At 45.7% G+C, this 25,371-nt stretch overlaps 1 protein-coding gene across 1 annotated transcript in view; it reads left to right on the plus strand.

The window, feature by feature from the left end:
* The window catches only part of LOC122551094 (uncharacterized), a 47,560-nt gene continuing 22,189 nt past the window's right edge, over positions 1 to 25,371 (plus strand). The window contains exons 1-7 of the mRNA XM_043692737.2: positions 1 to 218; positions 582 to 1,357; positions 3,744 to 3,805; positions 7,720 to 7,822; positions 18,275 to 18,360; positions 20,916 to 21,016; positions 24,160 to 24,230. Coding sequence (XP_043548672.2) covers positions 731 to 1,357; positions 3,744 to 3,805; positions 7,720 to 7,822; positions 18,275 to 18,360; positions 20,916 to 21,016; positions 24,160 to 24,230 — 1,050 coding nt within the window. The 5' untranslated portion in view covers positions 1 to 218; positions 582 to 730. The remainder of the gene's footprint in view (positions 219 to 581; positions 1,358 to 3,743; positions 3,806 to 7,719; positions 7,823 to 18,274; positions 18,361 to 20,915; positions 21,017 to 24,159; positions 24,231 to 25,371) is intronic.

Consider the following 25,371-nt stretch of genomic DNA (forward strand, 5'->3'; position numbering starts at 1 on the left):
TCATTGCTCTGCATACGTATTCAGCTCGTAGTCCTTCCTGTCAGTCTGAGCTTAGGCCCAAGTGTTTTAGATCCATAACTCCTGTTAAGTATCCTGAATTCCCAGTGGGACTCAGACCCTGACTTCTCCGAATGGTGTTCCATTCATCGGGAATGAGATGAACTGGGAATGAGAGGGAGTCTGTGAAAGGAAGGCTTAACATGGACAATGGGATGAAGGTAAACTGTTTCCTCATCACTCATGTCTCAGGGTTTCCGCTGTTAGAAATTCCCTGATTTTTGATACTCGTCATCACTCTTCAATACCCACCACTCTGCCTTCCGCTCCTGGGCCCTAAACTCAGGAATTTCCTTCCTAAACCTTTCTCTCTCTCTCTCTCTCTCTCTCTCTCTCTCTCTCTCCACCTTGAAAACACTTCTCAAACTCCTTGACTGAGCTTCTCAATGTGTTGTCCTCATGTGGTTTGACGTGAGATGCTCTTTGTAATGCCCCTGTGAAGTGGTTTGAAATGTTTCCTTGCGGTGAAAGTGTTATCAAGTTGTAAGTTGTTGTTAACTATAGGGATGTCTTTTCCTCTCCAGGAATTCAGTTGGTTTGAAGGCTACTGGATTCAGTTGCTGTTAAACTCTCCTCCATTCCTTGAAAGATGCCTTTTCAGGCCTTGATGTGATCAGAATCGATTTGTTTCTGGAATCACTTGTAGTACAACTCAGGAACGGTCCCTGTAACCATGGCAACAATGACAGGTTCGGGCCGTGGAAAATCCAGAACAACTCAACCCTCTGACCCCAAGCCTGGTAACCAAGGACAACTGCCCTCTGACCCCAAGCCCAGTAACCAGGGGCAACTACCCTCTGATCCCAAGCTGAGTAAGCAAGGGCAACTGCCCTTTGATCCCAAGTCCAGTGACAAAGGGCAGCTACCCTCTGACCTCATGGACGGTAACCAAGGGCAACCACCTCCTGACCCCAAGCCCTGTAACCAAGGGCAACCATCCCATCCCACTCAGGACACCCCATTTGTAATTTCCGCTCCTCACCCTCTTCCACCTCCACCCCCTCTGCCACCTCCACCCCCTCCTCCACCTCCTCCCCCACCCCCTCCCCCGCCTGTGGGAGGCATTCAGAGATCCAGAATGACTCGGCGTTCCACACTCCGTAAGTTTAATTGGGAAGCCCTTCCCCAGAACCGGGTGGTTGGGAAGCAGAACATCTGGACAGTTGAGAAATGTCCGGAACATTTTGCCATCGACACGGAGAGAATGGAGGAGCTGTTTGGCCGCAGGGACAACCAGAAGACAATGAGTGTTCGAAGGAGCTTCCGAGCAAACTCCCCACAGAGAAACGGAGTGGAACAGGTGAGTAACCCCCAAGGACACCAATATCTCCTGCATCTGACAGAACTCTAGTGGGACAGAGGGGAAACAGAAAGACAGGAAGGCCATGAGTGATGGAATGTACCCTTTATGTTTTCACAGAGTGTGGGCCTGATTAGAGACCAGCCTGAATTGAAGATAGTTAAAAGCAGTGTTCCCTCTAATGTTCTTTCTGTCTGTGTGGCTCCCTAGGATCCATGTGGGGGCAGTGACTTCCAGAACCACAGCAGCTTAGAGGGAATGTTGGAGAAGAGTCAACCTTCTTCTAAAGTTAGGTGCAGGTTAGGCTAGGTAAGGATGGCACAATTCCTTCCCTGAAGGACAGGATAATGAGCCTGATGGGTTTTTATAACATTTGATGGTAGTAATGAATGTGGGAAAATAAAAATGAGGGCTAGGAGGAGACCATTCGGTCCCTCAAACCTCCCCCTTTATTTAATAAAATCATGGCTGATTTGATTGTAATCTCAAATCCACATTCCCAATAACCTTTAACCCATTTGCATTGTGATGGAGAATGCACCAGTTAACATGATTGACAATTAACTGCTAAAATCTAGGAGGAAGTGAGAACTGCAGATGCTGGAAATCAGAGTCAAAACGTGTGGTGCTGGAAAAGAACAGCCGGTCAGGCAGTATCCAAGGAGCAGGAAAGTTGATGTTTTGAGCATGAGATTCTTCATCAGGAATGCTGATCCTCAGATGCTGCCTGACCGGCTGTGCTTTTCTAGCACCACACTCTCGACTCTGATCTGCAGCATCTGCAGTCCTCACTTTCTCCTAGTTGATTTTAGCCTCTTCCAAGGATGCCTATCTTGAAGAAGTTCTCCTCCTCTCTCTACAAACATGTCAGTGAGTCTCACTCTCTCACTGCACCTCCCCCCCCCCCCCCCCCCCCGCCAGGTCATCTCCTCTGCCCTGAAGCTCTTCAGCCACATTCTGAAGCAGACTCACTACCCACAGCCACATCTCCTTCCTCAGTGCCTGCCTATGGAACCAACTGATCCCGTGAGAACTCCAGACCACATTCAGACCAACATAATCTGGACCTGAACAGGACAACCAGTACTACAAAACCAAACCTCTGGAAACGGTTCTCCTTCCAGATCCTCCGGTCCACACTCGCAGCCATGCGCCGTCACCTACTCTCCCTGCAGTCAGCCCTGCCACAGCTCAGGGCCACACTCTCCCAGACCTGCAAATAACTTCCAAAATTGTTTGGAAAGTGAATGTGAGGAATGTTGGATCAGCTATGATCCTGTGGAATTGTGGAGTAGGCTAAAGGGGCTGAATGGTCTCATATTCCCTTGGGGGAATCAGTCATTATCTAATCTGGTATGAAGGAATGCCTGAAGACTAATGGAATGGGGGGAACAGGGGATGGGTATATTAATGAAAAGTTAATTGCAATTGATTTGTTTCCATTCAAAAATGGGGAGCCAGTAATCAGTGGGGTGTGAGTTTTAAGGAGTGCGCCTAACTAAATGAACCTCACACACAAAAGTGTGGACTTGAATTCTGTTTAGATACAGTTATCCTGTTGAGAATAACAGCTGTATCTTGGGTCTTGACAGATACAGCTTGCTCAAGAAATAAAAGGTTGAGAATTTTTTCATCAGTCAATCTCCTCCAGATGAGCAGTTAGGATTCACATGGATTTTACCCTCGAGGTGTTTTAGAGCTGGGCAGCTTGTTCTGTGCAGGCATTCCAGTCTGTTGATTCTAGGCAGAAACAACTCTTAAAGCCTCGAAATGTTTAAACAAAAGCATGAGGATATTGTTGTGTAATAGTACATACCTGAATGTCACGAACAAAGATTCATTTTGTTGAAATGTGTTGTCTTGCACTCATCAGGACCATTCACAAGAATACCATTTTAAGAGGAAAATACATCTATGTAATATAATGTTAGAGGAGATTGCTGATTGTTTACTTGATGAGTGGATTCTAGGCGGTAAAGGTGTTGCCATGGAGAATGCACCAATTAATGATCATTGACAGTTAACTGCCAGACTTTGTTTATATTTTTAACCAGGCAGGTTGATTCTAATTGGTCCAGGTATTTCACTGAAAAATGAATCAATGTGAGCATTGCTGATTATTGCTGTCCCTAGCTGCCCTGGAGAATGTGGTGGTGAGTTGCCTTGGCAGTCCATGGGAAGTTGGGGTAGTCACACTGCCATTCATCCCTGGATATTGCCTCAGTGACCCTGAGGGAATCGAACCATTATCACCTGCTCAGCTGTGATTAACATCGATGCTGTCAATCATTGTGGGTGTGGCTATGGGAGATACTCTCAGCTCTGACACGAGGAGAAAGGCAGTCGTTTGGGGAACATTCTAATGGCCGATGCTTTCTGTTCCTAGGTCTCTATCCTGGATGCCAAGAAGAGTATGAACCTCAGTATAGTCCTGAAACAATTCAAAAGGTAACAGATGGTCAGTCAGCATATCTGTGCCCATCTTCCTTAAGATATCTAATATTTAGCTGCTTGCCTTTTTCCAAATCTGTTACACTGAGATGAATAATTTAGTCCTTGGTAAGTCTGCTTTCAGCATTTATTAGTAAATTGATTGAGTTTTTTGAGGATGTGACCAAAAATATGGATGTGGGTAGTGCGGTAGATGGTGTCTACAGGGACTTTAGCGATGTCTTCAACAAGGTCCTGCATGGTAGATTGGTTGGTAAGATTAGATCACATGGGATCTAGGAAGAGATAGTCAATTGGGTACAAAATTGGCTTGAGGGTAGGAGACAAAGGGTGGTGGTAGAGGGTTGCTTAGACTGGAGGCCTGTGACCAACGGTGTTCCACAGGGATCAATGCTGGATCAACTTTATTCGTCACTTAAAATAACAAGGAGGTATGGTCAGTAAATACTTGTGGATGACTCCAAAATTGGAGGTGTACTGGACAGTGGAGAAGGTTATCTCAGAGTACAGTGGAATCTTGATCAGATGGGCCAATGCGCCGAGGAGTGCCAGATGGAGTTTAATTTAGATAAATGTGAGGCGCTGCATTCTGGAAAAGCAAGTCAGGACAGGACTTATACACTTAGTAGTAATGTCCTGGGGAGTGTTGTAGAATAGTAATGTCCTGGGGAGTGTTGTAGAATAGAGAGAATAGAATAGAAATGTACAGCACAGACCAGGCCCTTTGGCCCACGATGTTGTGCCGAGGTTTAATCCTAATGTAAAATATAATAACTTAACCTACGCACCCCTCAACGCACTGCTATCCATGTGCATGTCCAGCAGTCACTTAAATGTCCCCAATGATTCTGCTTCCACCACCACAGCTGGTAACGCATTCCATGCATTCACAACTCTCTGCATAAAGAACCTCCCTCTGACGTCTCCTTTATATCTTCCTCCTAATATCTTCAAACTATGACATCTCATACCAGTCAATCCTGCCCTGGGGAAAAGTCTATGGCTATTGACTCTATCTATTCCTCTCATCATTTTGTACACCTCGATCAGGTCTCCTCTCTTCCTCCTTCCCTCCAGAGAGAAAAGTCCAAGCTGACTGTGTGGAGTTTGCACATTCTCCCCGTGTCTGCGTGGGTTTCCTCCGGGTGCTCCGGTTTCCTCCCACAGTCCAAAGATGTGCGGGTCAGGTGAATTGGCCATGCTAAATTGCCTGTAGTGTTAGGTTAAAGGGGTAGATGTAGGGGTATGGGTGGGTTGCGCTTCGGCGGGTCGGTGTGGACTTGTTGGGCCGAAGGGCCTGTTTCCACACTGTAAGTAATCTAATCTAATCTTATTCAACCTTTCTTCATAAGGTAGGCCCTCCAGTCCAGGCAGCATCCTGGTAAACCTTCTTTGCACCCTCTCCAAAGCCTTTGTATCTTTCCTATAGTAGGGTGACCAGAACTGGACACAATATTCCAAGTGTGGTCTCACCAGGGACTTGTAGAGCTGCAGCAAAACCTCGCGGCTCTTAAACTCGATCCCCCTGTTAATGAAAGCCAAAACACCATATGCTTTCTTAATAACCCTATCCACTTGGGTGGCAACTTTGACGGATCTATGTACTTGCACACCCAGATCCCTCTGTTCCTCCACACTGCCAAGAATCCTGTCTTTAATCCTATATTCAGCATTCGAGTTCGACCTTCCAAAATACATCACTTTGCATTAATCCAGGTTGAACTCCATCTGCCATTTCTCAGCCCAACTCTGCATCCTGTCTATGTCGCGCTGCAGCCTGCAGTAGCCCTCGATACTATCGACGACACCTCCAACTTTGTGTCATCTGCAAATTTACTAACCCACCCCTCGATCTCCTCATCCAAGTCATTTATAAAAACTACAAAGAGCAGAGGCCCAAGAACAGACCCCTGCGGGACCCCACTCAACACTGACCTCCAGGCAGAATACTTTCCATCTATAAACAATCTCTGCCTTCTGTCAGCCAACCAATTCTGAATCCAGACAACCAAATCTCCCTGTATCCCATACTTCCTGACTTTATGAATGAGCCTATGGGGAACCCTATCAAATGCCTTGCTGAAGTCCATATTCACCACATCCACTGCTCAACTGTCGTCGACCTGTCTTGACATCTCCTCAAAGAACTCAATAAGATGTGTGAGGCATGACCTGCCCCTCACAAAGCCATGCTGACTGCGTTTAATCACACTATGCTTTTCCAAATAATCATAAATCCTATCCCTCAAATTTCTTTCCAAAACTTTGTGACCATAGACGTAAGACCTGGGAGTTCTTTGTCACAGGTAGACAGGGTGGGTGGGCAACAAATGCTGGGCTTACCAACAACACCCATATCCCATGACAAAAATAATAAAACAATTAATACTGAATCAGAGAACAATGTTCAGCAATGGCAGTATAAGGATGGTCTGTGCCTCTGTGTGGTCAGCTATCACAGAGGATCCTGAATATCTCCCTCCAGGGAAGAGCCAAAGGCATTGGTCCATCTCAGAGTCTATGAATAATGGGAGGGAGAAGCTGGAGCTCCCTGAATCAGAGCCTCAATTCCCAAGAAAGCATTTCAGAGAAATCTCATTTTAAAGGCCAGAGCCTCTGGACACGACAGAATTACGAAAATGTTTTGGTGAAATCTGAAGTGTTATCCCAGAAAAACCATTTCCAACGAGTTTCTCTTTAGTCCTCTTGAGAGGAATATGGTCTAGGCCCAATCTCAGTTGAATCCCCAAGATAAATCCAGTGTCTTTGAAGCGCTACTTTCAAGAAAGATTAACTTGCTTTCCTTCCTTCATAAAATATTAAAACAGCATTTTTGTTAAAGAGGTTTTCCCATTCAATAGGAATCTAGACAAAATTAATACAAAGAAAGCTTCCCATTGGTGGAAGTTTATAAAATCTGACAATATGGAATTAAAGTAATTAGTAAAAGTGACATGACGAAATCTTGTAAAAATGACATGGGATTACAGGGAAAAGGCTGAAGAATGACACGAGGTGGGCCGCTCATTTGGAGAGCGGATGTTTTGGAATTGTCAGATTGCTGCGGTTGTGTGAATGGATGTGGATCTACAAAGATTGGGTCTAGAATGATAGCACCACGTCTTTGCAGAGCACAATCTAGTTTCCAGTGTTGCTAACGTGACTGAGCTATTTAAGGGGAGGCAGAGAGAGAGCTATTAGCCTGGTGTGAGGAACAGGGAATATTCTGGAATTTGCTATAAACATTACACTGAGAGGATGCTTTCAAAATGATGATCTGATTGGACACAGTCAACATGGATTCATGAAGGGAAAATCATATTTAACAAAATCATTGTCATTTTATTGAGGAATATAACCAGTAGAATAGATAAAGAGGGATCTGGTGAAGTGGTTTGTTGAGATTTGCAGAAGGATTTGATAAAGTTCCACTCAGGAGAGCATTAAACAAAAATACAGCATTAGAGATTTAGGGCATAGATTGAATGCAAGTTAATGAACAGATTGAGAGACAGATTCAATAACAGCCTTCAGAAGGATAAATAAATGAAAGAGAAATTAGTTGTCAGGATTTAGGGGGAGAGTGGGGAGTGGGGACACTAAGGAGAGATCTCTAAAAGTGCTAGCACACACTAATGGGCAAAATAGTCTCCTGTATCATTGTATCCTTTAACTACGGTCCCCCAGACACACTGTTCGGTCACTGCCTCATTACTGTGCGTATGATGTTTCCGAGTGAGTGCAGTGTTTCCAACTAACTGTCAGTGACAATTCCCCAATTCTGAAGAATTCCAGGGCATCGGGACATTGTGAATTCTGAACACACGGTCACAGCTTTTCTGTTGAACGGAAATTCCTTTTGAGAGATTTGGAGCGATGAGTGAATTTCCTATATTCTCCTTGTCCCTTAGACCCGTGGAGAGTATTCTGGAAGATATTCAAAACGGAGAAGGAACCTCGTATGGAGCTGAGAAACTAACAGAACTCTATAAGCTGCTGCCTGAGAAGGAAGAGGTAACTGGGAATGTTTGGCTTCAGACCATTTTACTGAAAGCCATTTGGCCCATCACATCTGCTGTCTCACTGTGAGGAACACTGAGAATGTGAAGCAGGACATTCAGAAGTGAAGATAAGAGACTGTTTCTCACACGCACATCAAGCAGGAGATTGGGACTTGACCAATTGTTTCAAATCAGAATTGAATCATCTGTGCTTGACAATGACACTCAAAGATGCCTAGCCAAGCCGGGTGCCTGTGCTTAGGATACAGGTCAACTACCCTCACATTCACTGATGAGATAGGCTTGGTGGGGCTGAGTGGCCTCCACTTGTTCCTGTTAAATTAACACCTATATCCTGCCCCCCAAACTACCAGCTTTTCTCTCAGAACTTTACAATTGTTACAATGCAGAAGACCATTCAGCCCATAGAGTCTGTGCTAGCTCTTGAAAGGAGCAATTCACCGTATACCATTTTCCTGCCTTCCTCTGGAGCCCACGTTAGCTGTTCCCTTTTGGAGGTGCTCCCTGGGACTGTGCTTCCCCAACGTTCAGACACTGCACTTTGGACCCAAGCTCCGTGGAAGCATTTTATCTTAAGTCACAAGCTTTTGTGAATCACTTTAAATCCATTACCTCTCATCCTTATCTCTTTCACAAATAGGAATAGTTTCTTCTGATTTACTCTGTCCAAGCCCCTCATTATTTCTAAGCAAACCTCCATCAAATCCCTTCTCAGCCGTCTTTCCTAAAAGAAAAACAAATTGTTCTCTCCATCACTGAAGTTTCTCATCCCGGAACTATTCTTGTAAATTGTCTCTGCACCCTCTCCAATGAATTCACATCTTCCCTGTAATGTGGGGCCCATATCTGTACACACTACTCCAGGTGAAGTCACACATCCACCAATATCATTTATTGTATCCGTTGCTCCCGATGCGGTCTCCTCTACATTGGGGAGACTGGGCGCCTCCTAGCAGAGCGCTTTAGGGAACATCTCCGGGACACCCGCACCAATCAACCACACCGCCCCGTGGCCCAACATTTCAACTCCCCCTCCCACTCTGCCGAGGGCATGCAGGTTCTGAGCCTCCTCCATCGCTGCTCCCTCACTACCTGACACCTGGAGGAAGAACGCCTCATCTTCCGCCTCGGAACACTTCAACCCCAGGGCATCAATGTGGACTTCACCAGTTTCCTCATTTCCCCTCCCCCCACCTTACTCCAGTTCCAACCTTCCAGCTCAGCATCATCCTCATGATCTATTTTACCTGCCAATCTTTCTTCCCACGTATCCACTCCACCCTCCCCTCTGGCCTATCACCTTCATCCCCACCCCCACCCACCTACTGTACTCTTTGCTACCTTCTCCCCAGCCCCACCCCACCCCCTCCCATTTATCTCTCCACCCCGGAGGCTCCCTGCCTTCATTCCTGATGAAAGGCTTTTGCCCGAAACGTTGATTTTCCTGCTCCTCAGATGCTGCCTGACCTGCTGTGCTTTTCCAGCATCACACTAATCCTAACAAGTGTTTTGTACAAGTTCACTATCACCTCCTCGCTTGTGTACTCTATGTCCCTATTAATAAAGCCGAGGACACTGCTTGCTGTATTAGCCGTGCTCTCCACCTGTCCTGCCACCTTCGATGATCTGTGCACATATACACCCAGCTCCCTCTGCTCTTGCACCCTCTTTAGAATTGTAGCCCCTGTTTTATGGTGTCTGTCAATGTTCTTCCAACCAAACTGCATCACCTCATACCGGGCTGTATTGACCCTCATTTATCACCTCTCCATCCATGCACCAACCTGTTGATGTCCTTTTGGAAGTCCAACACTGTCCTCTCCATAGATTAATATTCTTAATTTCATCTGCAAACTTTGAAATTGTTCCCTGCACATCAAGATCCCGATTATTAATAAATATCAGAAAAAGCAAGGGTCCCAATACTGACCCCTTAGGTGTTCAAAGTTTGTGCGAAGATTTGTAGCTCGGGTGCTCGTTGTTGTGGTTCTGTTCGCCGAGCTGGGAATTTGTGTTGCAGACGTTTCGTCCCCTGTCTAGGTGACATCCTCAGTGCTTGGGAGCCTCCTGTGAAGCGCTAAGATCTTTCCTCCGGCATTTATAGTGATTTGAATCTGCCGCTTCCGGTTGTCAGTTCCAGCTGTCCGTTGCAGTGGCCGGTATATTGGGTCCAGGTCGATGTGCTTATTGATTGAATCTGTGGATGAATGCCATGCCTCTAGCAATTCCCTGGCTGTTCTCTGTTTGGCTTGCCCTATAATTGTCGTGTTGTCCCAGTCGAACTCATGTTGCTTGTCACCTGTGTGTGTGGCTACTAAGGATAGCTGGTCGTGTCGTTTCGTGGCTAGCCACGAACACCAACTAGCCACGAAACGACACGACCAGCTATCCTTAGTAGCCACACACTCAGGTGACAAGCAACATGAGTTCGACTGGGACAACACTACTATTATAGGACAAGCCAGACAGAGAACAGCCAGGGAATTGCTAGAGGCATGGCACTCATCCACAGATTCAATCAACAAACACATCGATCTGGACCCATTATACCGACCACTGCAACAGACAGCTGGAACTGACAACCGGAAGCGGCAGATTCAAACCACTATAAATGCCGGAGGAAACACCACAAAAGCGCTTCACAGAAGGCTCCCAAGCACTGAGGATGTCCCCTAGACAGGGGACGAAACGTCTGCAACACAAATTCCCAGCTCGGCGAACAGAACTACAACAACACTGACCCCTGGGGAACTCCATCACAAACTTGCTTCCTACCTGAACAATATCCATTGACCTATTCATTCCTGTCACTCAGCCAATTTTGTATCCATGTTGCTCCTCTCCCTGTATTACTGTAATCTATAACTCTCCTCATAAACCTGTTTGTGGCACTACATCAGGCACCTTCTGGAGATCCATGTACATCGGATCAACAGTGTTACTCTCACTGAGCATTTCGGTTACTTCTTCAAAAAAAAACTCCAACAAGTTAAACACAGTTTAGACAGCAATACTTTCTCCCTTCTCTGAGGCCACCTGTTAATTACTATTCTCTATTCCAGTATTGTCTACGCCTTTTGTTTGTCCTTTGCCATGTGCAAGATAGGATCATAGTCACCACACAGACAGAGGCCTTTTAGCCCAGAGGGCCTGTCCTGGTCATCATGCCCCTATTCACTTCAGTGTCAAATTTCAGCACCTGGCCTTCATGGAGATCCAGGTTCAGGCTGACAATCTGCACCACAATAACGCCAGGCAATGATCACCTTCAATCAGAGACAATCTAACCACTGCCCCTTGACAAACAATGCCCATTAGCACGGTACAGCCCACCACTATCCAGGGTGAAGTATCTCACTGGGGGAATTAATATGCCACAATCATTTCCAACATCCACTCCCTGCACTACCAATGCTCAGTAGAGTCAAAGAGACATAGAGATGTACAGCATGGAAACAGACCCTTCGGTTCAACCTGTCCATGCCAACCAGATATCCCAACCCAATCTAGTCCCACCTACCAGCACCCGGCCCATATCCCTCCAAACCCTTCCTATTCATATACCCATCCAAATGTCTCTTAAATGTTGCAGTTGTACCAACTTTCACCACATCCTCTGGCAGCTCATTGCATCCAGGTACCACCCTCTGCGTGAAAAGGTTGCCCCTTAGGTCTCTTTTATATCTTTCCCCTCTCACCTTAAACCTATGCCCTCTAGTTCTGGACTCTCCGACCCCAGGGAAAAGACTTTGTCTATTTATCCTATCCATGCCCCTCATAATTTTGTAATCCTCTATAAGGTCACCCCTCAGCCTCTGAAGCTCCAGGGAAAACAGCCCCAGCCTGTTCAACCTCTCCCTGTAGCTCAAATCTTCCAACCCTGGCAACATCCTTGTAAATCTTTTCTGAACCCTTTCAAGTTTCACAACATCTTTCCGATAGGAAGGAGACCAGAATTGCACGCAATATTCCAACAGTGGCCTAACCAATGTCCTGTACAGCCACAACATGACCTCCCAACTCCTGTACTCAATACTCTGACCAATAAAGGAAAGCATACCAAACGCCTTCTTCACTATCCTATCTACCTGTGACTCCACTTTCAAGGAGCTATGAACCTGCACTCCAAGGTCTCTTTCTTCAGCAACACTCCCTCGGACCATCTATTTAAATGCACGGCAGAAATGCAGGTCAGGCAATGGGCCTCATGGTTTTATCACTGGACTTTTAATCCAGAGACCCAGGTAATGTTCTGGGGACCCAAAGCCCACCACAACAGATGGTTCAATTTGAATTAAATGATTATCTGGAATTAAGAGTCTAATGATGACCATGAATCCATTGTTGATTGTTGTAAAAACCATCTGGGTCACTCATGTCCATTAGGAAGAAACTGCCATCCTTACCTGGTGCACCTACTTGAGATTCCAGATCCATAACAATGGGGTTGACTTTAATTGTTCTCTGGGCAATTAGGGATGGGCAATAATTGCTGACTTGGCCAGCGATGCCCTCATCCTGTGAATGAATGAAAAACAAACTCACCAAAGATCCTAAGACAGCACCTTCGAAACCACTTCCATCTAGAAGGACAAGGGCAGCAGATACATGGGAACACCACCCCCTGCAAGTTCCCCTTCAAGCCACTCACCATCCTGAGTTGAAAATATTTCACCCTTCCTTTAGTGTCACTGGATCCAAATCCTGGAATTCCCTCCCTAAGGACATTGTGGGTCAACCTATAGCACATGTACTGCAGCGGTTTGAGAAAGCAGCTCACCCCCACCTTTCTCATCAGGCAACTAAGGATGGGCAATAAATGCCAGTGACACCTAAGTTCCATGAATGAATTTTAAACAAGTTCCTGCCTCTATTGTACAGGGCATCATGAGATCATATCTTGAACACTGTGTGGAGGTTTGGTCTCGTTATTTTAGGAAGGCTGTAAATGGATTGGAGATAGTTCAGAGGATGTTTACTTGATTGTTAATCTGGAATGAGTGAGCTGTCTGATGAGGTAAGGTTGGACAAATTGGCTTGCTTTCCTGGAGTTTAGTGATTTAATTAAAGTGAATCAGATCTTGAATGGTCTTGATGAGATGAATGTGGAAAAGTTGTTTCTTCTTGTGAGTAAATCCAGAACTGGGGATATGGTTTTACATTTAGGGATTGCCTTTTGAGAACAGAATGGGAAGAATTTTCTTCTCTTGGATGGCTGTGTGTCTTTGGAATTCTGTCTAATCTTTTCTGTTTGTCCTCCCTGGGTACACATGCCCCTCAGAGCGTGGAACTGCGAACCTCCTGCTTGCTGTTCAGCACAGTGATTGGTCTTAGCTCAGCTCTTTATTGAGATTCAAAACAGATAAAGATGTCAGTTTGTTAATTTTGAGGCATGTAAGATTCCACAAAGTGAAGAAATTAATTCTGTTGAATCCCTTTACAGTTGTTTCTCCTGTCTGCTGTGGGGTACCGCAGGGATCAGTGCTGGGACCGCAGCTTTTTACAATATATGTTAATGATATAGAAGATGGTATTAGCAATAACATTAGCAAATTTGCTAATGATACTAAGCTGGGTGGCAGGGTGAAATGTGATGAGGATGTTAGGAGATTTTCAGGGTGACCTGGACAAGTTAGGTGAGTGGTCAGATGCATGGCGGATGCAGTTTAATATGGATAAATGTATGGTTATCCACTTTGGTGGCAAGAACAGGAAGGCAGATTACTACCTCAATGGAATCAATTTAGGTAAAGGGGCAGTACAGCGAGATCTGGGTGTTCTTGTACACCAGTCAATGAAGGTAAGCATGCAGGTACAGCAGGTAGTGAAGAAAGCTAGTAGCATGCTGGCCTTCATAACAAGAGGGATTGAGTATAGAAGCAAAGAGGTCCTTCTGCAGCTGTGCAGGGCCCTGGTGAGACCACACCTGGAGTACTGTGTGCAGTTCTGGCCTCCAAATTTGAGGAAAGACATTCTAGCTATTGAGGGAGTGCAGCGTAGGTTCACGAGGTCAATTCCTGGAATGGCAGGATTACCTTACACTGAAAGGCTGGAGTGACTGGGCTTGTATACCCTTGAGTTTAGAAGACTGAGAGGGGATCTGATTGAGACGTATAAGATTATTAAAGGATTGGACACTCTGGAGGCAGGAAACATGTTTCCGCTGATGGGTGAGTGCCGAACCAGAGGACCCAGCTTAAAAATACGGGGTAGACCATTTAGGACAGAGCTGAGGAGAAACATCTTCACCCAGAGAATGGTGGCTGTGTGGAATGCTCTGCCCCAGAGGGCAGTGGAGGCCCAGTCTCTGGATTCATTTAAGAAAGAGTTGGATAGAGCTCTCAAGGATAGTGAACATAGAACATAGAACATAGAAGAATACAGCGCAGTACAGGCCCTTGGGCCCTCGATTTTGCGCCGATCCAAGCCCACCTAAACTACACTAACCCACTATCCTCCATATACCTATCCAATGCCCTCTTAAATGCCCATAAAGAGGGAGAGTCCACCACTGTTACTGGCAGGGCATTCCATGAACTAACGACTCGCTGAGTGAAGAACCTACCCCTAACATCAGTCCTATATCTAGCCCCCCTTAATTTAAAGCTATGCCCCCTTGTAATACCCGACTCAATACGCGGGAAAAGGTTCATACTGTCGACCCTATCTAACCCCCTAATCATCTTGTACACCTCAATCAAGTCACCCCTAAACCTTCTTTTCTCTAGTGAAAACAGCCCCAAGTGCCTCAGTCTTTCCTCATACGATTTTCCTTCCATACCAGGCAACATCCTGGTAAACCTCCTCTGCACCCGTTCCAATGCCTCCACATCCTTCCTATAGTATGGCGACCAAAACTGCACACAATATTCCAGATGCGGCCGTACCAGAGTCTTATACAACTGCATCATGACCTCAGGACTCCGGAACTCAATTCCTCTACCAATAAAAGCCAGTACGCCATATGCCTTCCTCACCGCACTATTTACCTGGGTGGCAACTTTCAGAGATCTGTGTACATGGACACCAAGATCCCTCTGCTCATCCACACTACCAAGTATCCGACCATTAGCCCAGTACCCCATCTTTTTGTTATTCTTCCCAAAGTGAATCACCTCGCACTTAGCTACATTGAATTCCATCTGCCACCTTTCTGCCCAGCTCTGCAGCTTCTCTATATCCTGCTGTAACCTGCCACATGCTTCCTCACTGTCAACAACTCCTCCGACTTTCGTATCATCCGCAAACTTGCTCACCCAACCTTCTAACCCCTCTTCCAGGTCATTTATAAAAATGACAAACAGCAATGGTCCCAAAACAGATCCTTGCGGAACACCGCTAGTGACGGCACTCCATGAAGAAACTTTGCCATCAACTACTACCCTCTGTCTTCTTCCATCCAGCCAATTTCTAATCCAAACCTCCAACTCACCCTCAATGCCATATCTCCGTATTTTCTGCAGTAGCCTACCATGGGGAACCTTATCAAACGCCTTACTAAAATCCATATATACCACATCTACCGCTTTCCCCTCATCAACCTCCTTCGTCACCTTTTCAAAGAATTCAATAAGGTTTGTGAGGCACGACTTGCCCTTCACAAAACCATGCTGACTATCCTTGATCACATTATTCCTATCCAGATGTGCATAAATCCTATCCCTTACAATTCTCTCTAAGACTTTGCCCACAACAGAAGTGAGACTCACCGGCCTATAGTTACTAGGGCTATCCCTACTCCCCTTTTTGAACAAGGGAACCACATTTGCTATCCTCCAGTCTTCTGGGACTACTCCTGTAGACAAAGAGGACATAAAAATCAAGGCCAATGGCTCTGCAATCTCCTCCCTTGCTTCCCAGAGAATCCTAGGATAAATGCCATCAGGCCCAGGGGGACTTATCTATTTTCACCTTTTCCAGGATTTCCAACACCTCTTCTCTACATACCTCAAAGCCATCCATTCTACTTATTTGTGCCTCAGTATTCTCATCGACAACAATGCCCTGTTCCTGAGTGAATACTGAAGAAAAGTATTCATTCAGTGTCTCCCCAATCTCTTCCGCCTCCACACGCAACTTCCCCCTACTATCCTTGACTGGACCTATTCCTACCCTAGTCATTCTTTTATTCCTAACATACCTATAGAAAGCCTTAGGGTTTTCCCTAATCCTATCTACTAAGGACCTTTCATGTCCCCTCCTTGCTGCTTTTAGCTCTCTCTTCAGGTCCTTCCTGGCTACCCTATAACTCTCAATCGCCCCAATTGAACCTTCACGTCTCATCTTGAGATAGGCCGCCCTCTTCCATTTAACAAGGGATTCCAATTCCTTATTAAACCACGGCTCCCTCGCACGACCCTTTCCTCCCTGCCTGACAGGTACATAATTATCAAGGACACTCAATAGTTGCCCCTTGAACAAGTTCCACATATCATTTACACTCTTGCCTTGGAGTCTACTTTTCCAAGCCACACATCCTAAGTCATGCCTCACCGCATCATAATTTCCCTTACCCCAGCTATAATTCTTGCCCTGTAGTACACACTTATCCCTCTCCATCACGAGTGTAAAAATCACCGAATTATGGTCACTATCCCCAAAGTGCTCACCTACCTCTAATTCTAACACCTGGCCTGGTTCGTTACCCAGAACCAAATCCAGTATGGCCTCACCTCTTGTTGGCCTGTCTACATATTGTGTCAGGAAACTCTCCTGCACACATTGAACAAACACTGACCCATCTAACGAACTTGAGCTATAGCTTTCCCAATCAATATCAGGAAAGTTAAAGTCCCCCATAACAACCACCCTATTACTGTCACTCATCTCCTGAATCACCTTCCCAATCCTTTCTTCAATGATTCTAGGACTATTAGGAGGCCTGTAAAAGACTCCTAACAGGGTGACCTCACCTTTCCTATTCCTAACCTCAGCCCAAACTACCTCAGATGGCAAGTCCTCATCCATCGTCCTTTCCACCGCTGTAATACTATCTTTGACAAGCAATGCCACACCTCCCCCTCTTTTACCCCCCCCTCTGACCCTACTAAAACATTTAAATCCCGGAACCTGCAACAGCCAATCCTGTCCCTGTTCTAGCCATGTCTCCGTAATAGCCACAACATCGAAGTCCCAGGTACCAACCAACGCTGCAAGTTCACCTACCTTATTTCGTATACTTCTTGCATTGAAGTATACACACTTCAAGCCACTTCCCTGTTTACAGGCACCCTCCTTGGAAATTGATGCCATGTTCCTAACCTCCCTACACTCCAGGCCCTGCACCCTGAAGCTACAATCTGGGTTCCCATGCCCCTGCCGAGTTAGTTTAAACCCCCCCCAAGAGCACTAGCAAACCTCCCCCCAAGGATACTGGTTCCCCTCAGGTTCAGGTGTAGACCATCCTGTTTATAGAGGTCCCACCGTCCCCAGAAAGAACCCCAGTTATCCAAATACCGGAACCCCTCCCTCCTGCACCATCCCTGAAGCCTCGCATTTAAGTGTTCTCTCTCCCTATTCCTCGACTCTCTATCACGTGGCACGGGTAACAAACCAGAGACAACAACTCTGTTCGTTCTAACTCCGAGCTTCCAACCTAGCTCCCTGAAAGCCTGCCTAACATCCTCAGCGCTCCTCCTACCTATGTCGTTGGTGCCAATGTGGACCACGACTTCGGGTTGCTCCCCCTCCCCCTCCAGGACCCGGAAAACACGATCAGAGACATCACGTACCCTTGCACCTGGGAGGCAACATACCAAACGTGAGTCTCTCTCGTTCCCACAAAACCGCCTATCTGTGCCACGAACTATCGAGTCCCCAATTACTACTGCTCTGCTCTTCTTCACCCTTCCCTTCTGAGTAACGGGGACAGGCTCCGTGCCAGAGACCTGAGCCCCGTTACTTACCCCTGGTAAGTCATCCCCCCCACAAGTATCCAAAACGGTATACTTGTTCTTGAGGGGAATGGCCGCAGGAGGTCCCTGCACTGGCTGCTTCCTCCCAGTCCCCCTCACTGTAACCCATCTATCTGTAACCCACTGTAACCCATAAACCCATAGTGGAACCAAGGGTTTATGGAGATAAGGCAGGAACAGGATACTGGTTAAGGATGATCAGCCATGATCATATTGAATGGTGGTGCAGGCTCGAAGGGCAGAATGGCCTACTCCTGCACCTATTGTCTATTGTCTCTGTCCAAAGCTAGAATTCTCACACCTGCTCCAGGTATTGGAAGAGTCTGTATATATCAGGGTATTTTTCTGCAATCCACTCAGAGATTGTATCTGGATAATCAGATCTGTAGCTGCCTGTTTTTCACCTCTTATTTTACAATGTTCTATAATTTCATAATGGGTTAGTTCATGCCAGATAGATTGGGTTTGTAGCCTTTTCTTGCACTGTATTTGCTGTTACCATCATTGATCCCTGTCGTTGTATTAAACAGGTGAAGAAGTTTCAACAGTTTGATGGAGACCGGGATCGATTGTGTGACTCGGATCGTTTCATACTGCTTTTGCTGGAGATCTCCAGGTGGGTGACCACATTCAAAAGTCCAGTGGCAACTTTCAGCACCTTCCCTTTTGTTTGATCTTGTATTTTACGGTAGCAATGCCCCTGCACATTGAGATAGTGAGCACAGACTGTGATTGTCTGCACAAACACACACACATACTGCCTCTGGGACTGCTTACCTTACATACTGTCACTGTATTTGTACCCAGCCACAGTGTAAAATGAGGTTTGAACACATGGACAGCCCAAAGATCATGATGCAGGGATTCTTTATTCCACTGGTATCAAGTCATTGCAAACCTGGAGGGAAATTAAGGATTAACCTATTTCTGTTGTGTACATGGAATGACTGTATCAGTTACATTTGGGCTGAGGAATTCTTTAGTTCATCTGCCCTGTCTCCCCACCAAAGACTGTGAGAGTCTGCTCTGACTGCTCCAGCTGCCCTTCCTCACTGGTGCCACCTCCCAGTTGGAGGACCCAAAACGATGAGGCGTTAAATGGTCATCTCTGTTGCAGATTGAAGATCTCTTTGTCAAAGTGGTCAAATCATTACATTATTACATCATTGCAATTAACATAGATTTTGTGCCACACTTCCTGAGACCTCACCATCTCTCCACAGCCATCACTTGGGCTCTTACTTTTCCTGAGCCTTTTCCTTCTCACTCCCTTGTCTCTGGACTTGTTCACCTGGTTGTCCCCCTTTTTGTCAGGATCTCCACTCAATGGCAACATTGTGTTCTTCTGACCCTTTCCCTCAGTCTTGAACGGACAGGCCATTCAGCCCATCAAGACTGCTCCACCATTCAATACAATCAGGGTGATCCACTTTCCCGTCCGCTTCTGCTATTCCTTCATTCCCCGATGTACTCAGAGGTGGGACATCCAGAACCCTAAGATTCATCAGCCTCTTGTCTTAAACCATATGGATAAGGAACAAGAGTAGGTCACTTGGGACTTCACCATTCAATAAGATCATGGTTCTAGATTAGAGTGGTGCTGGAAAAGCACAGCAGGTCAGGCAGCATCCGATGCTGCCTGACCTGCTGTGCTTTTCCAGCACCACTCTAATCTAGAATCTGGTTTCCAGCATCTGCAGTCCTTGTTTTTACCTAATAAGATTATTACTGGCCTGGCTTATCCTCAACTCTGCATCCCTGTTTATCCCAGATTACCTTTCATCCTCATGGTCATCAGGAATCTGTCTACCTCGGCCTTAAAAATGTTTAATGCTTCTGGAAGTAGGTTTGCTTGCTGAGCTGGAAGGTTCATTTTCAGACGTTTCGTCACCATACTAGGTAATATCTTCAGTGAACAGGAGAATCGACGTTTCGGGCATAAGCCCTTCAGAAGGGCTTATGCCCGAAACGTCGATTCCCCTGTTCCTTGGATGCTGCCTGACCTGCTGCGCTTTTCCAGCAACACATTTTCAGCTCTGATCTCCAGCATCTGCAGCCCTCACTTTCTCCTCGAATATCTTCAGTGAGCCTTAGATGAAGCACTGGTGGTGTAGCCCGCTTTCTGTTTATATGTTTGGGTTTCCTTGGGTCGGTGATGTCATTTTCTGTGGTGACATCATTTCCTATTCTTTTTCTCAGGGGTGGTAAATGGGATCCAAGTCAATGTATTTGTTGATAGAGTTTCAGTTGGAATGCCATGCTTCTAGGAATTCTCGTGCATGTCTCTGTTTGGCTTGTCCTAGGATGGATGTGTTGCCCCAGTCAAAGTGGTGTCCTTCCTCATCCATATGTAAGAATACTAGTGAGAGAGGGTCATGTCGTTTTGTGGCTAGTTGATGTTCATACATCCTGGTGGCTGGTTTTCTGCCTGTTTGTCCAATGTAGTGTTTGTTACAGTTTTTGCATAGTATTTTGTAAATGACATTAATTTTGCTTGTTGTCTGTATAGGGTCTTGCAAGTTCATTAACCTGCTGTTTTAGTGTGGTGGTGGGTTTGTGGGCTCATACAGATGAGGAAGGACACCATTTTGTCTGGGACAGCACATCCATCCTAGGACAAGCCAAACAGAGACACGCACGAGAATTCCTAGAAGCATGGCATTCCAGCCAGAACTGTATCAACAAACACATTGACTTGGATCCCAATTACAAACCCCTGAGAGAAAGAACAGAAAATGACATCACCAACTCAAGGAAACTCAAACATATAAAGTGAAAGTGGGCTACACCACCAGTGCTTCATCCAGAGGCTCACTGAAGATCTTACCAAGTATGGTGACAAAATGTCTGAAAATTAGCCTTCCAGCTCAGCGAGCAAACCTACATCCAAAACCTCAACCTGAACTACAAATCGTCTCAAAAAACAATATAATGCTTCTCCACCCTTTGCATTTTGATGAAGGGAATTCCAAAGACTCACAACCGTCAGAGAAAAAAGTATCTTCTTATCTCTGTCTGAGAAATGTCTGCTCCACCTACAGCTGCTCTGGCTCTGTTTCATTCTGTGTATCTTTGACCCAGTGCACTTTGACCTCTGGTTGAGTGACCTTGTCAATGTAGACTGCTGACCCTGTGATTTCTGTGTTTGATGGCCCTGACATTCCCTCCCAGTTACAAGGAACGATTGGAGAGTGTGATCCTGAAGGAAGAGTTTGGACCTCGGCTTGAGGGGCTGTGCCTCGGGATACGGACCATGACTGAGGCGGCTCGAGGTGAGGGTTCTCTCTGGGACACGCTTTTGATCACTCCATGTAACTGCTCAGCGTAACTGAGTGAGCTCTGTTCCCCCACACAGGGATTCAAAACCAGTTCCACTTCCAGGGCAGGGATCTAGACAGCCCAAAGGACGAGCTGTGCTGCAGGATATCCATCTTAAACAAGCTGTAGTTTACTGCATGATAGCATCAGCTCCAACTTACACTGAGCTACTCAGAGTTTTAGAGATGAAGAGAGCGTGGACATGGCTGGGATTGTTTTCCTTTGAGCAAAGGAGATTGAGACATGACAGGGGAGGGGGTAGTCTGTCTCCTTGAACTGCTACAGTTTAATCTGTAGAGATCATTAATGAAATTACTGAACTCTTCTGTTAAATCTTGCTCTTTTGAAAGTTTTATTTGTTCTGAGGTTAAAGTAATTGTATTTTTTTAAAGTAGCTGCTGCTTCCTTTACCCCTCTGCAAGCTATAACATCATCAGCCATACTCCCAATTGTGTATATTACTTGTTCAGCTTCTGATTTAAAATAATTAATTTGATAGTTATTCTCTACCTCAAGTATTGTTTCCTCTAAGATGTCCAACTCTATGCTTTATTTGGCCATCTCTGAAACAAATCTTCCTGGAAATATTATTATTTCTGCTGTTTTCTGTCTCTCCCTTATGTGATTATTAATTTTGTTGTTGAAAAGCATTTAATTCTGCAAGGTAGCAGTGTTGCTCTGATGTACCGCTATACTGGAAGAAGTGATCAAAGTGGAGGATTCCTGCCTCTTGTTAGTAAATTGCCATTTGCCTGGCTTCTCTGGATGTATCACCCTGATTGTATTCTTAATAACTGATTGGTGTTTCCCTAATGTCTTTCCTGAATACATCCAAACACCTTTGGGTTTAACAACTGTTTCTGTTCCAGGCACAGTTTCAGTAAACAGTTGCTGCCTTATTCTGTAATATCAGTGATATCTCTGTGCTGGCTCCTGCTGCTGGAGTTTAAACAAAAACATTAAATGATGAACTTCTCAACTTTTCTGTGGCCTCAGCAATGCCCTTCCATTAGACCACGTCTAGTTGGACCCAGTTATTGTTTTAATTGTGGATTTGTGTAGCCCTCATGTGATTTGTGAGGGGATACACTTTGGAAGAAGGAACGACGAGGGAGTATTCAGTGAATGGCAGGATACCAGGTAGCTCAGGAGGACAGAGGGATCTTAGGGTGTTTGCCCACAGATTCATGAAGTTGTCAGAACATGGTTAATAGTGTAGTTCTAGATGTAGGTTTGCTCACTGAGCTGCAAGGTTCATTTTCACGAAACAAACTTACATCCAGAACCCCAACCTGAGGTACAAATCTTCTCAAAACTAGCTAATAGTGTAGTTTAGAATGCGTCACCTGCCTTTATCAGTCATGACACAGATTAAAAGAGCAGGGAGATTATGTTGCAGCTGTTCAGAACTTTGGTTAGGCCCCAGTTGGAGTATTGTCTGCAGTTCTGGTCTCTACAATGTAGGAAGGATGTGATTACACTGGAGGGGGTGCAGAGGAGATTCACCAGGATATTGCCTGGGATGGAGCGTTTCAGTGATGGAGAGAGGCTGGATAGGCTCAGGTTGTTTTGTTTAGAGCAAAGAAGGCTGAGGGGAGCAGTATGAAGTGGTATAAGATCGTGAGGAGCATTGGTAAGGTCAAGAGAAAGCAGCAGTTCCCCTTAGTTGAAAGGTCAAGTACAAGGGGGTATAATTTTAAAGTGAAAGGTGGGAGGTTTAGCAGGGATTTAAGGAAAGGTCTATTCACCCAGAGGGTGGTGGGAATCTATAATGTACTGCCTGGGAGGTGGGTAGTTGAGGAGGGAACCTCACAACCTTTTAAAAAGTACTTGGATGAGCATAGCATTCAACGCTATGTGACCAGTTGGACTTGTGTAGATTCTGAGTAGACTTCAGCAGTAGAGACCTGTAGGGCTTCTTTTGTACTGAATGATTCTAACACACGCGGAGCAGCTTACCTCTTGTAGCAGTTTCTCGACCTGTCCCAAGTTGAGATTCCTCCATTTATTCCAATTCGACATGGATAAACAGTTAAATTCCCAAGGAGGAGGCATGAACAGGCTCACTCTCAATTATTTACCCTCCCCTTTGGCTGGTCACTGTACAGTGGAGACTTTTCCATTTGGATATCTTCCTCCCAGACCCAACACTCAACCTTTGCTTTGGGGAAGATCTGTCCAGGCTTTTTTGCATTAGCAAGTTTGTAAGTACCAGATGTGACATACATGTACACACACAGTAGACACATACATGTACACACACAGTAGACACATACATGTACACACACAGTAGACACATACATGTACACACACAGTAGACACATACATGTACACACACAGTAGAAAAATGAGATCAGTCCAAAAGTAAGTTTTACAAAAAGGATAGGTGGCAGATTGTCTGTGTAGGTGAGATATTTGAACATTGTGTCTCAGTGCTCAAACCATTCACACATGCATCTGCTGTTCAGTCATTGTTTTTATTTCACTGTGAAAATGTCATTTTTCTGAAATCTGAAAAATTCAGAATTTCGACAAACAACTGGCCCCAAGGATTTCGGATAAGGGATTGTGTACTTGTATATGCTCAATGTCACTGCCATCTTGTCCAACCTCAAACCCCTCCCTATCACCGTAAACTCATCCAGCCTGATGAAGGGCTTTTGCCTGAAACGTTGCTCTTCCTGCTCCTCAGAGGCTGCCTGACCCACTGTGCTTTTCCAGCACACTCTAATCTTGACTCTGATCTCCAGCATCTGCAGTACCCACTCTCGCCTTGATGGGCTAAAGGGCCTAATTCTGCTCCTATATCTTATTGTCTTAAAGAAAACACCTTATAATTATTATTATTATTGCACATTTAAGGTGGGAATATTTGGGAAAATAACCAAACTGTGGGTCAAAGGGGTCAGTTATAAGAAGCATCCTAAAGGATTCACGACATCAAGGAGGGGTGAAGGGAAGGAATTCCAGAGTTCCAGGTTGAAAAGGTGGTGTCAGTGAAAATGCAAGAGGCTGCAATCAGGAAATGGTGGAACTGAGCAAAGAGACTGTCTCAGTCTGAGTTCCAGTGTCAAGAATCATTCTGTCTGTTTTTCAGAGCTGATGGACTGTGATGAGCTTCACACGGTGATCAGGCTTGTTCTGAAAGCTGGGAACTACATGAACGCAGTGAGTAGAACATTTCAAACACAAACAGCTACCAAATTCAGCGGGTCAGAAACTTCAGGTCATCGGAGATTGAGAATGAGTCAAATCAGAGTGCTGATAATGAGTAAAAGGAGGAGAGCCAAAAAGTATTCCAGATGAAGGTCTTATACATGAAACATCGATTCTCCTACTCCTTGGATGCTGCCTGACCTGCCGTGCTTTTCCAGCACCACACTCTTGACCCTGATATCCAGCATCTGCAGTCCTCACTTCCTCCTAGTGAAAGGGGAGAGGCATGCAGCTACAGCTGAGTAGCAGACATAAATTTTCTGAGTGTGTGTTGGGGGCAGGTTCTATTAAGACTTTCAGAGGGGAAAGGGGACTGTGATCGGGCAGAATTTCAGCCGGACTGAGAGATGGCAGGGACAATGGCACTCGATTCATTCCTCACTCAGAGGAGCCAGAACAGACAGACTGGGTAGAATGGCATCCAGTCTAACAGTGACATAATGACTATTGATATCTGTAAAAACCTGTCTGGTTCAGGAATATCCTTTAGTACAGGAACCATTCTGGAATTTAATCATCGTCGTGGCAGAGGCACGGACTTAACCCTTCTAGATGAGAAAACCCGACATCAAAACTGTGTCAGTTTCACAGAAATTACAAGTTAATCAAAATACAAGACATGGAATAGAACTCTCACTGGGGTACAGTCCCACACACACACACACACACTGACTCTCACTGGGGTACAGTCCCACACACACTGACTCTCACTGGGGTACAGTCCCACACACACACACTGACTCTCACTGGGGTACAGTCCCACACACACACTGACTCTCACTGGGGTACAGTCTCAAACACACACTGACTCTCACTGGGGTACAGTCCCACACACACACACTGACTCTCACTGGGGTACAGTCCCACACACACACACACTGACTCTCACTGGGGTACAGTCCCACACACACACACTGTCTCTCACTGGGATACAGTCCCACACACACTCACTGACTCTCACTGCGGTACAGTCCCACACACACACACTGACTCTCACTGGGGTACAGTCCCACACACACACACACACTGACTCTCACTGGGGTACAGTCCCACACACACTGACTCTCACTGGGGTACAGTCCCAAACACACAC

The sequence above is a fragment of the Chiloscyllium plagiosum genome, unplaced genomic scaffold, assembly GCF_037043375.1.
Source record: "Chiloscyllium plagiosum isolate Xiang-an unplaced genomic scaffold, Cpla_swu_hap1 HiC_scaffold_6, whole genome shotgun sequence".
Classification (NCBI taxonomy): domain Eukaryota; kingdom Metazoa; phylum Chordata; class Chondrichthyes; order Orectolobiformes; family Hemiscylliidae; genus Chiloscyllium; species Chiloscyllium plagiosum.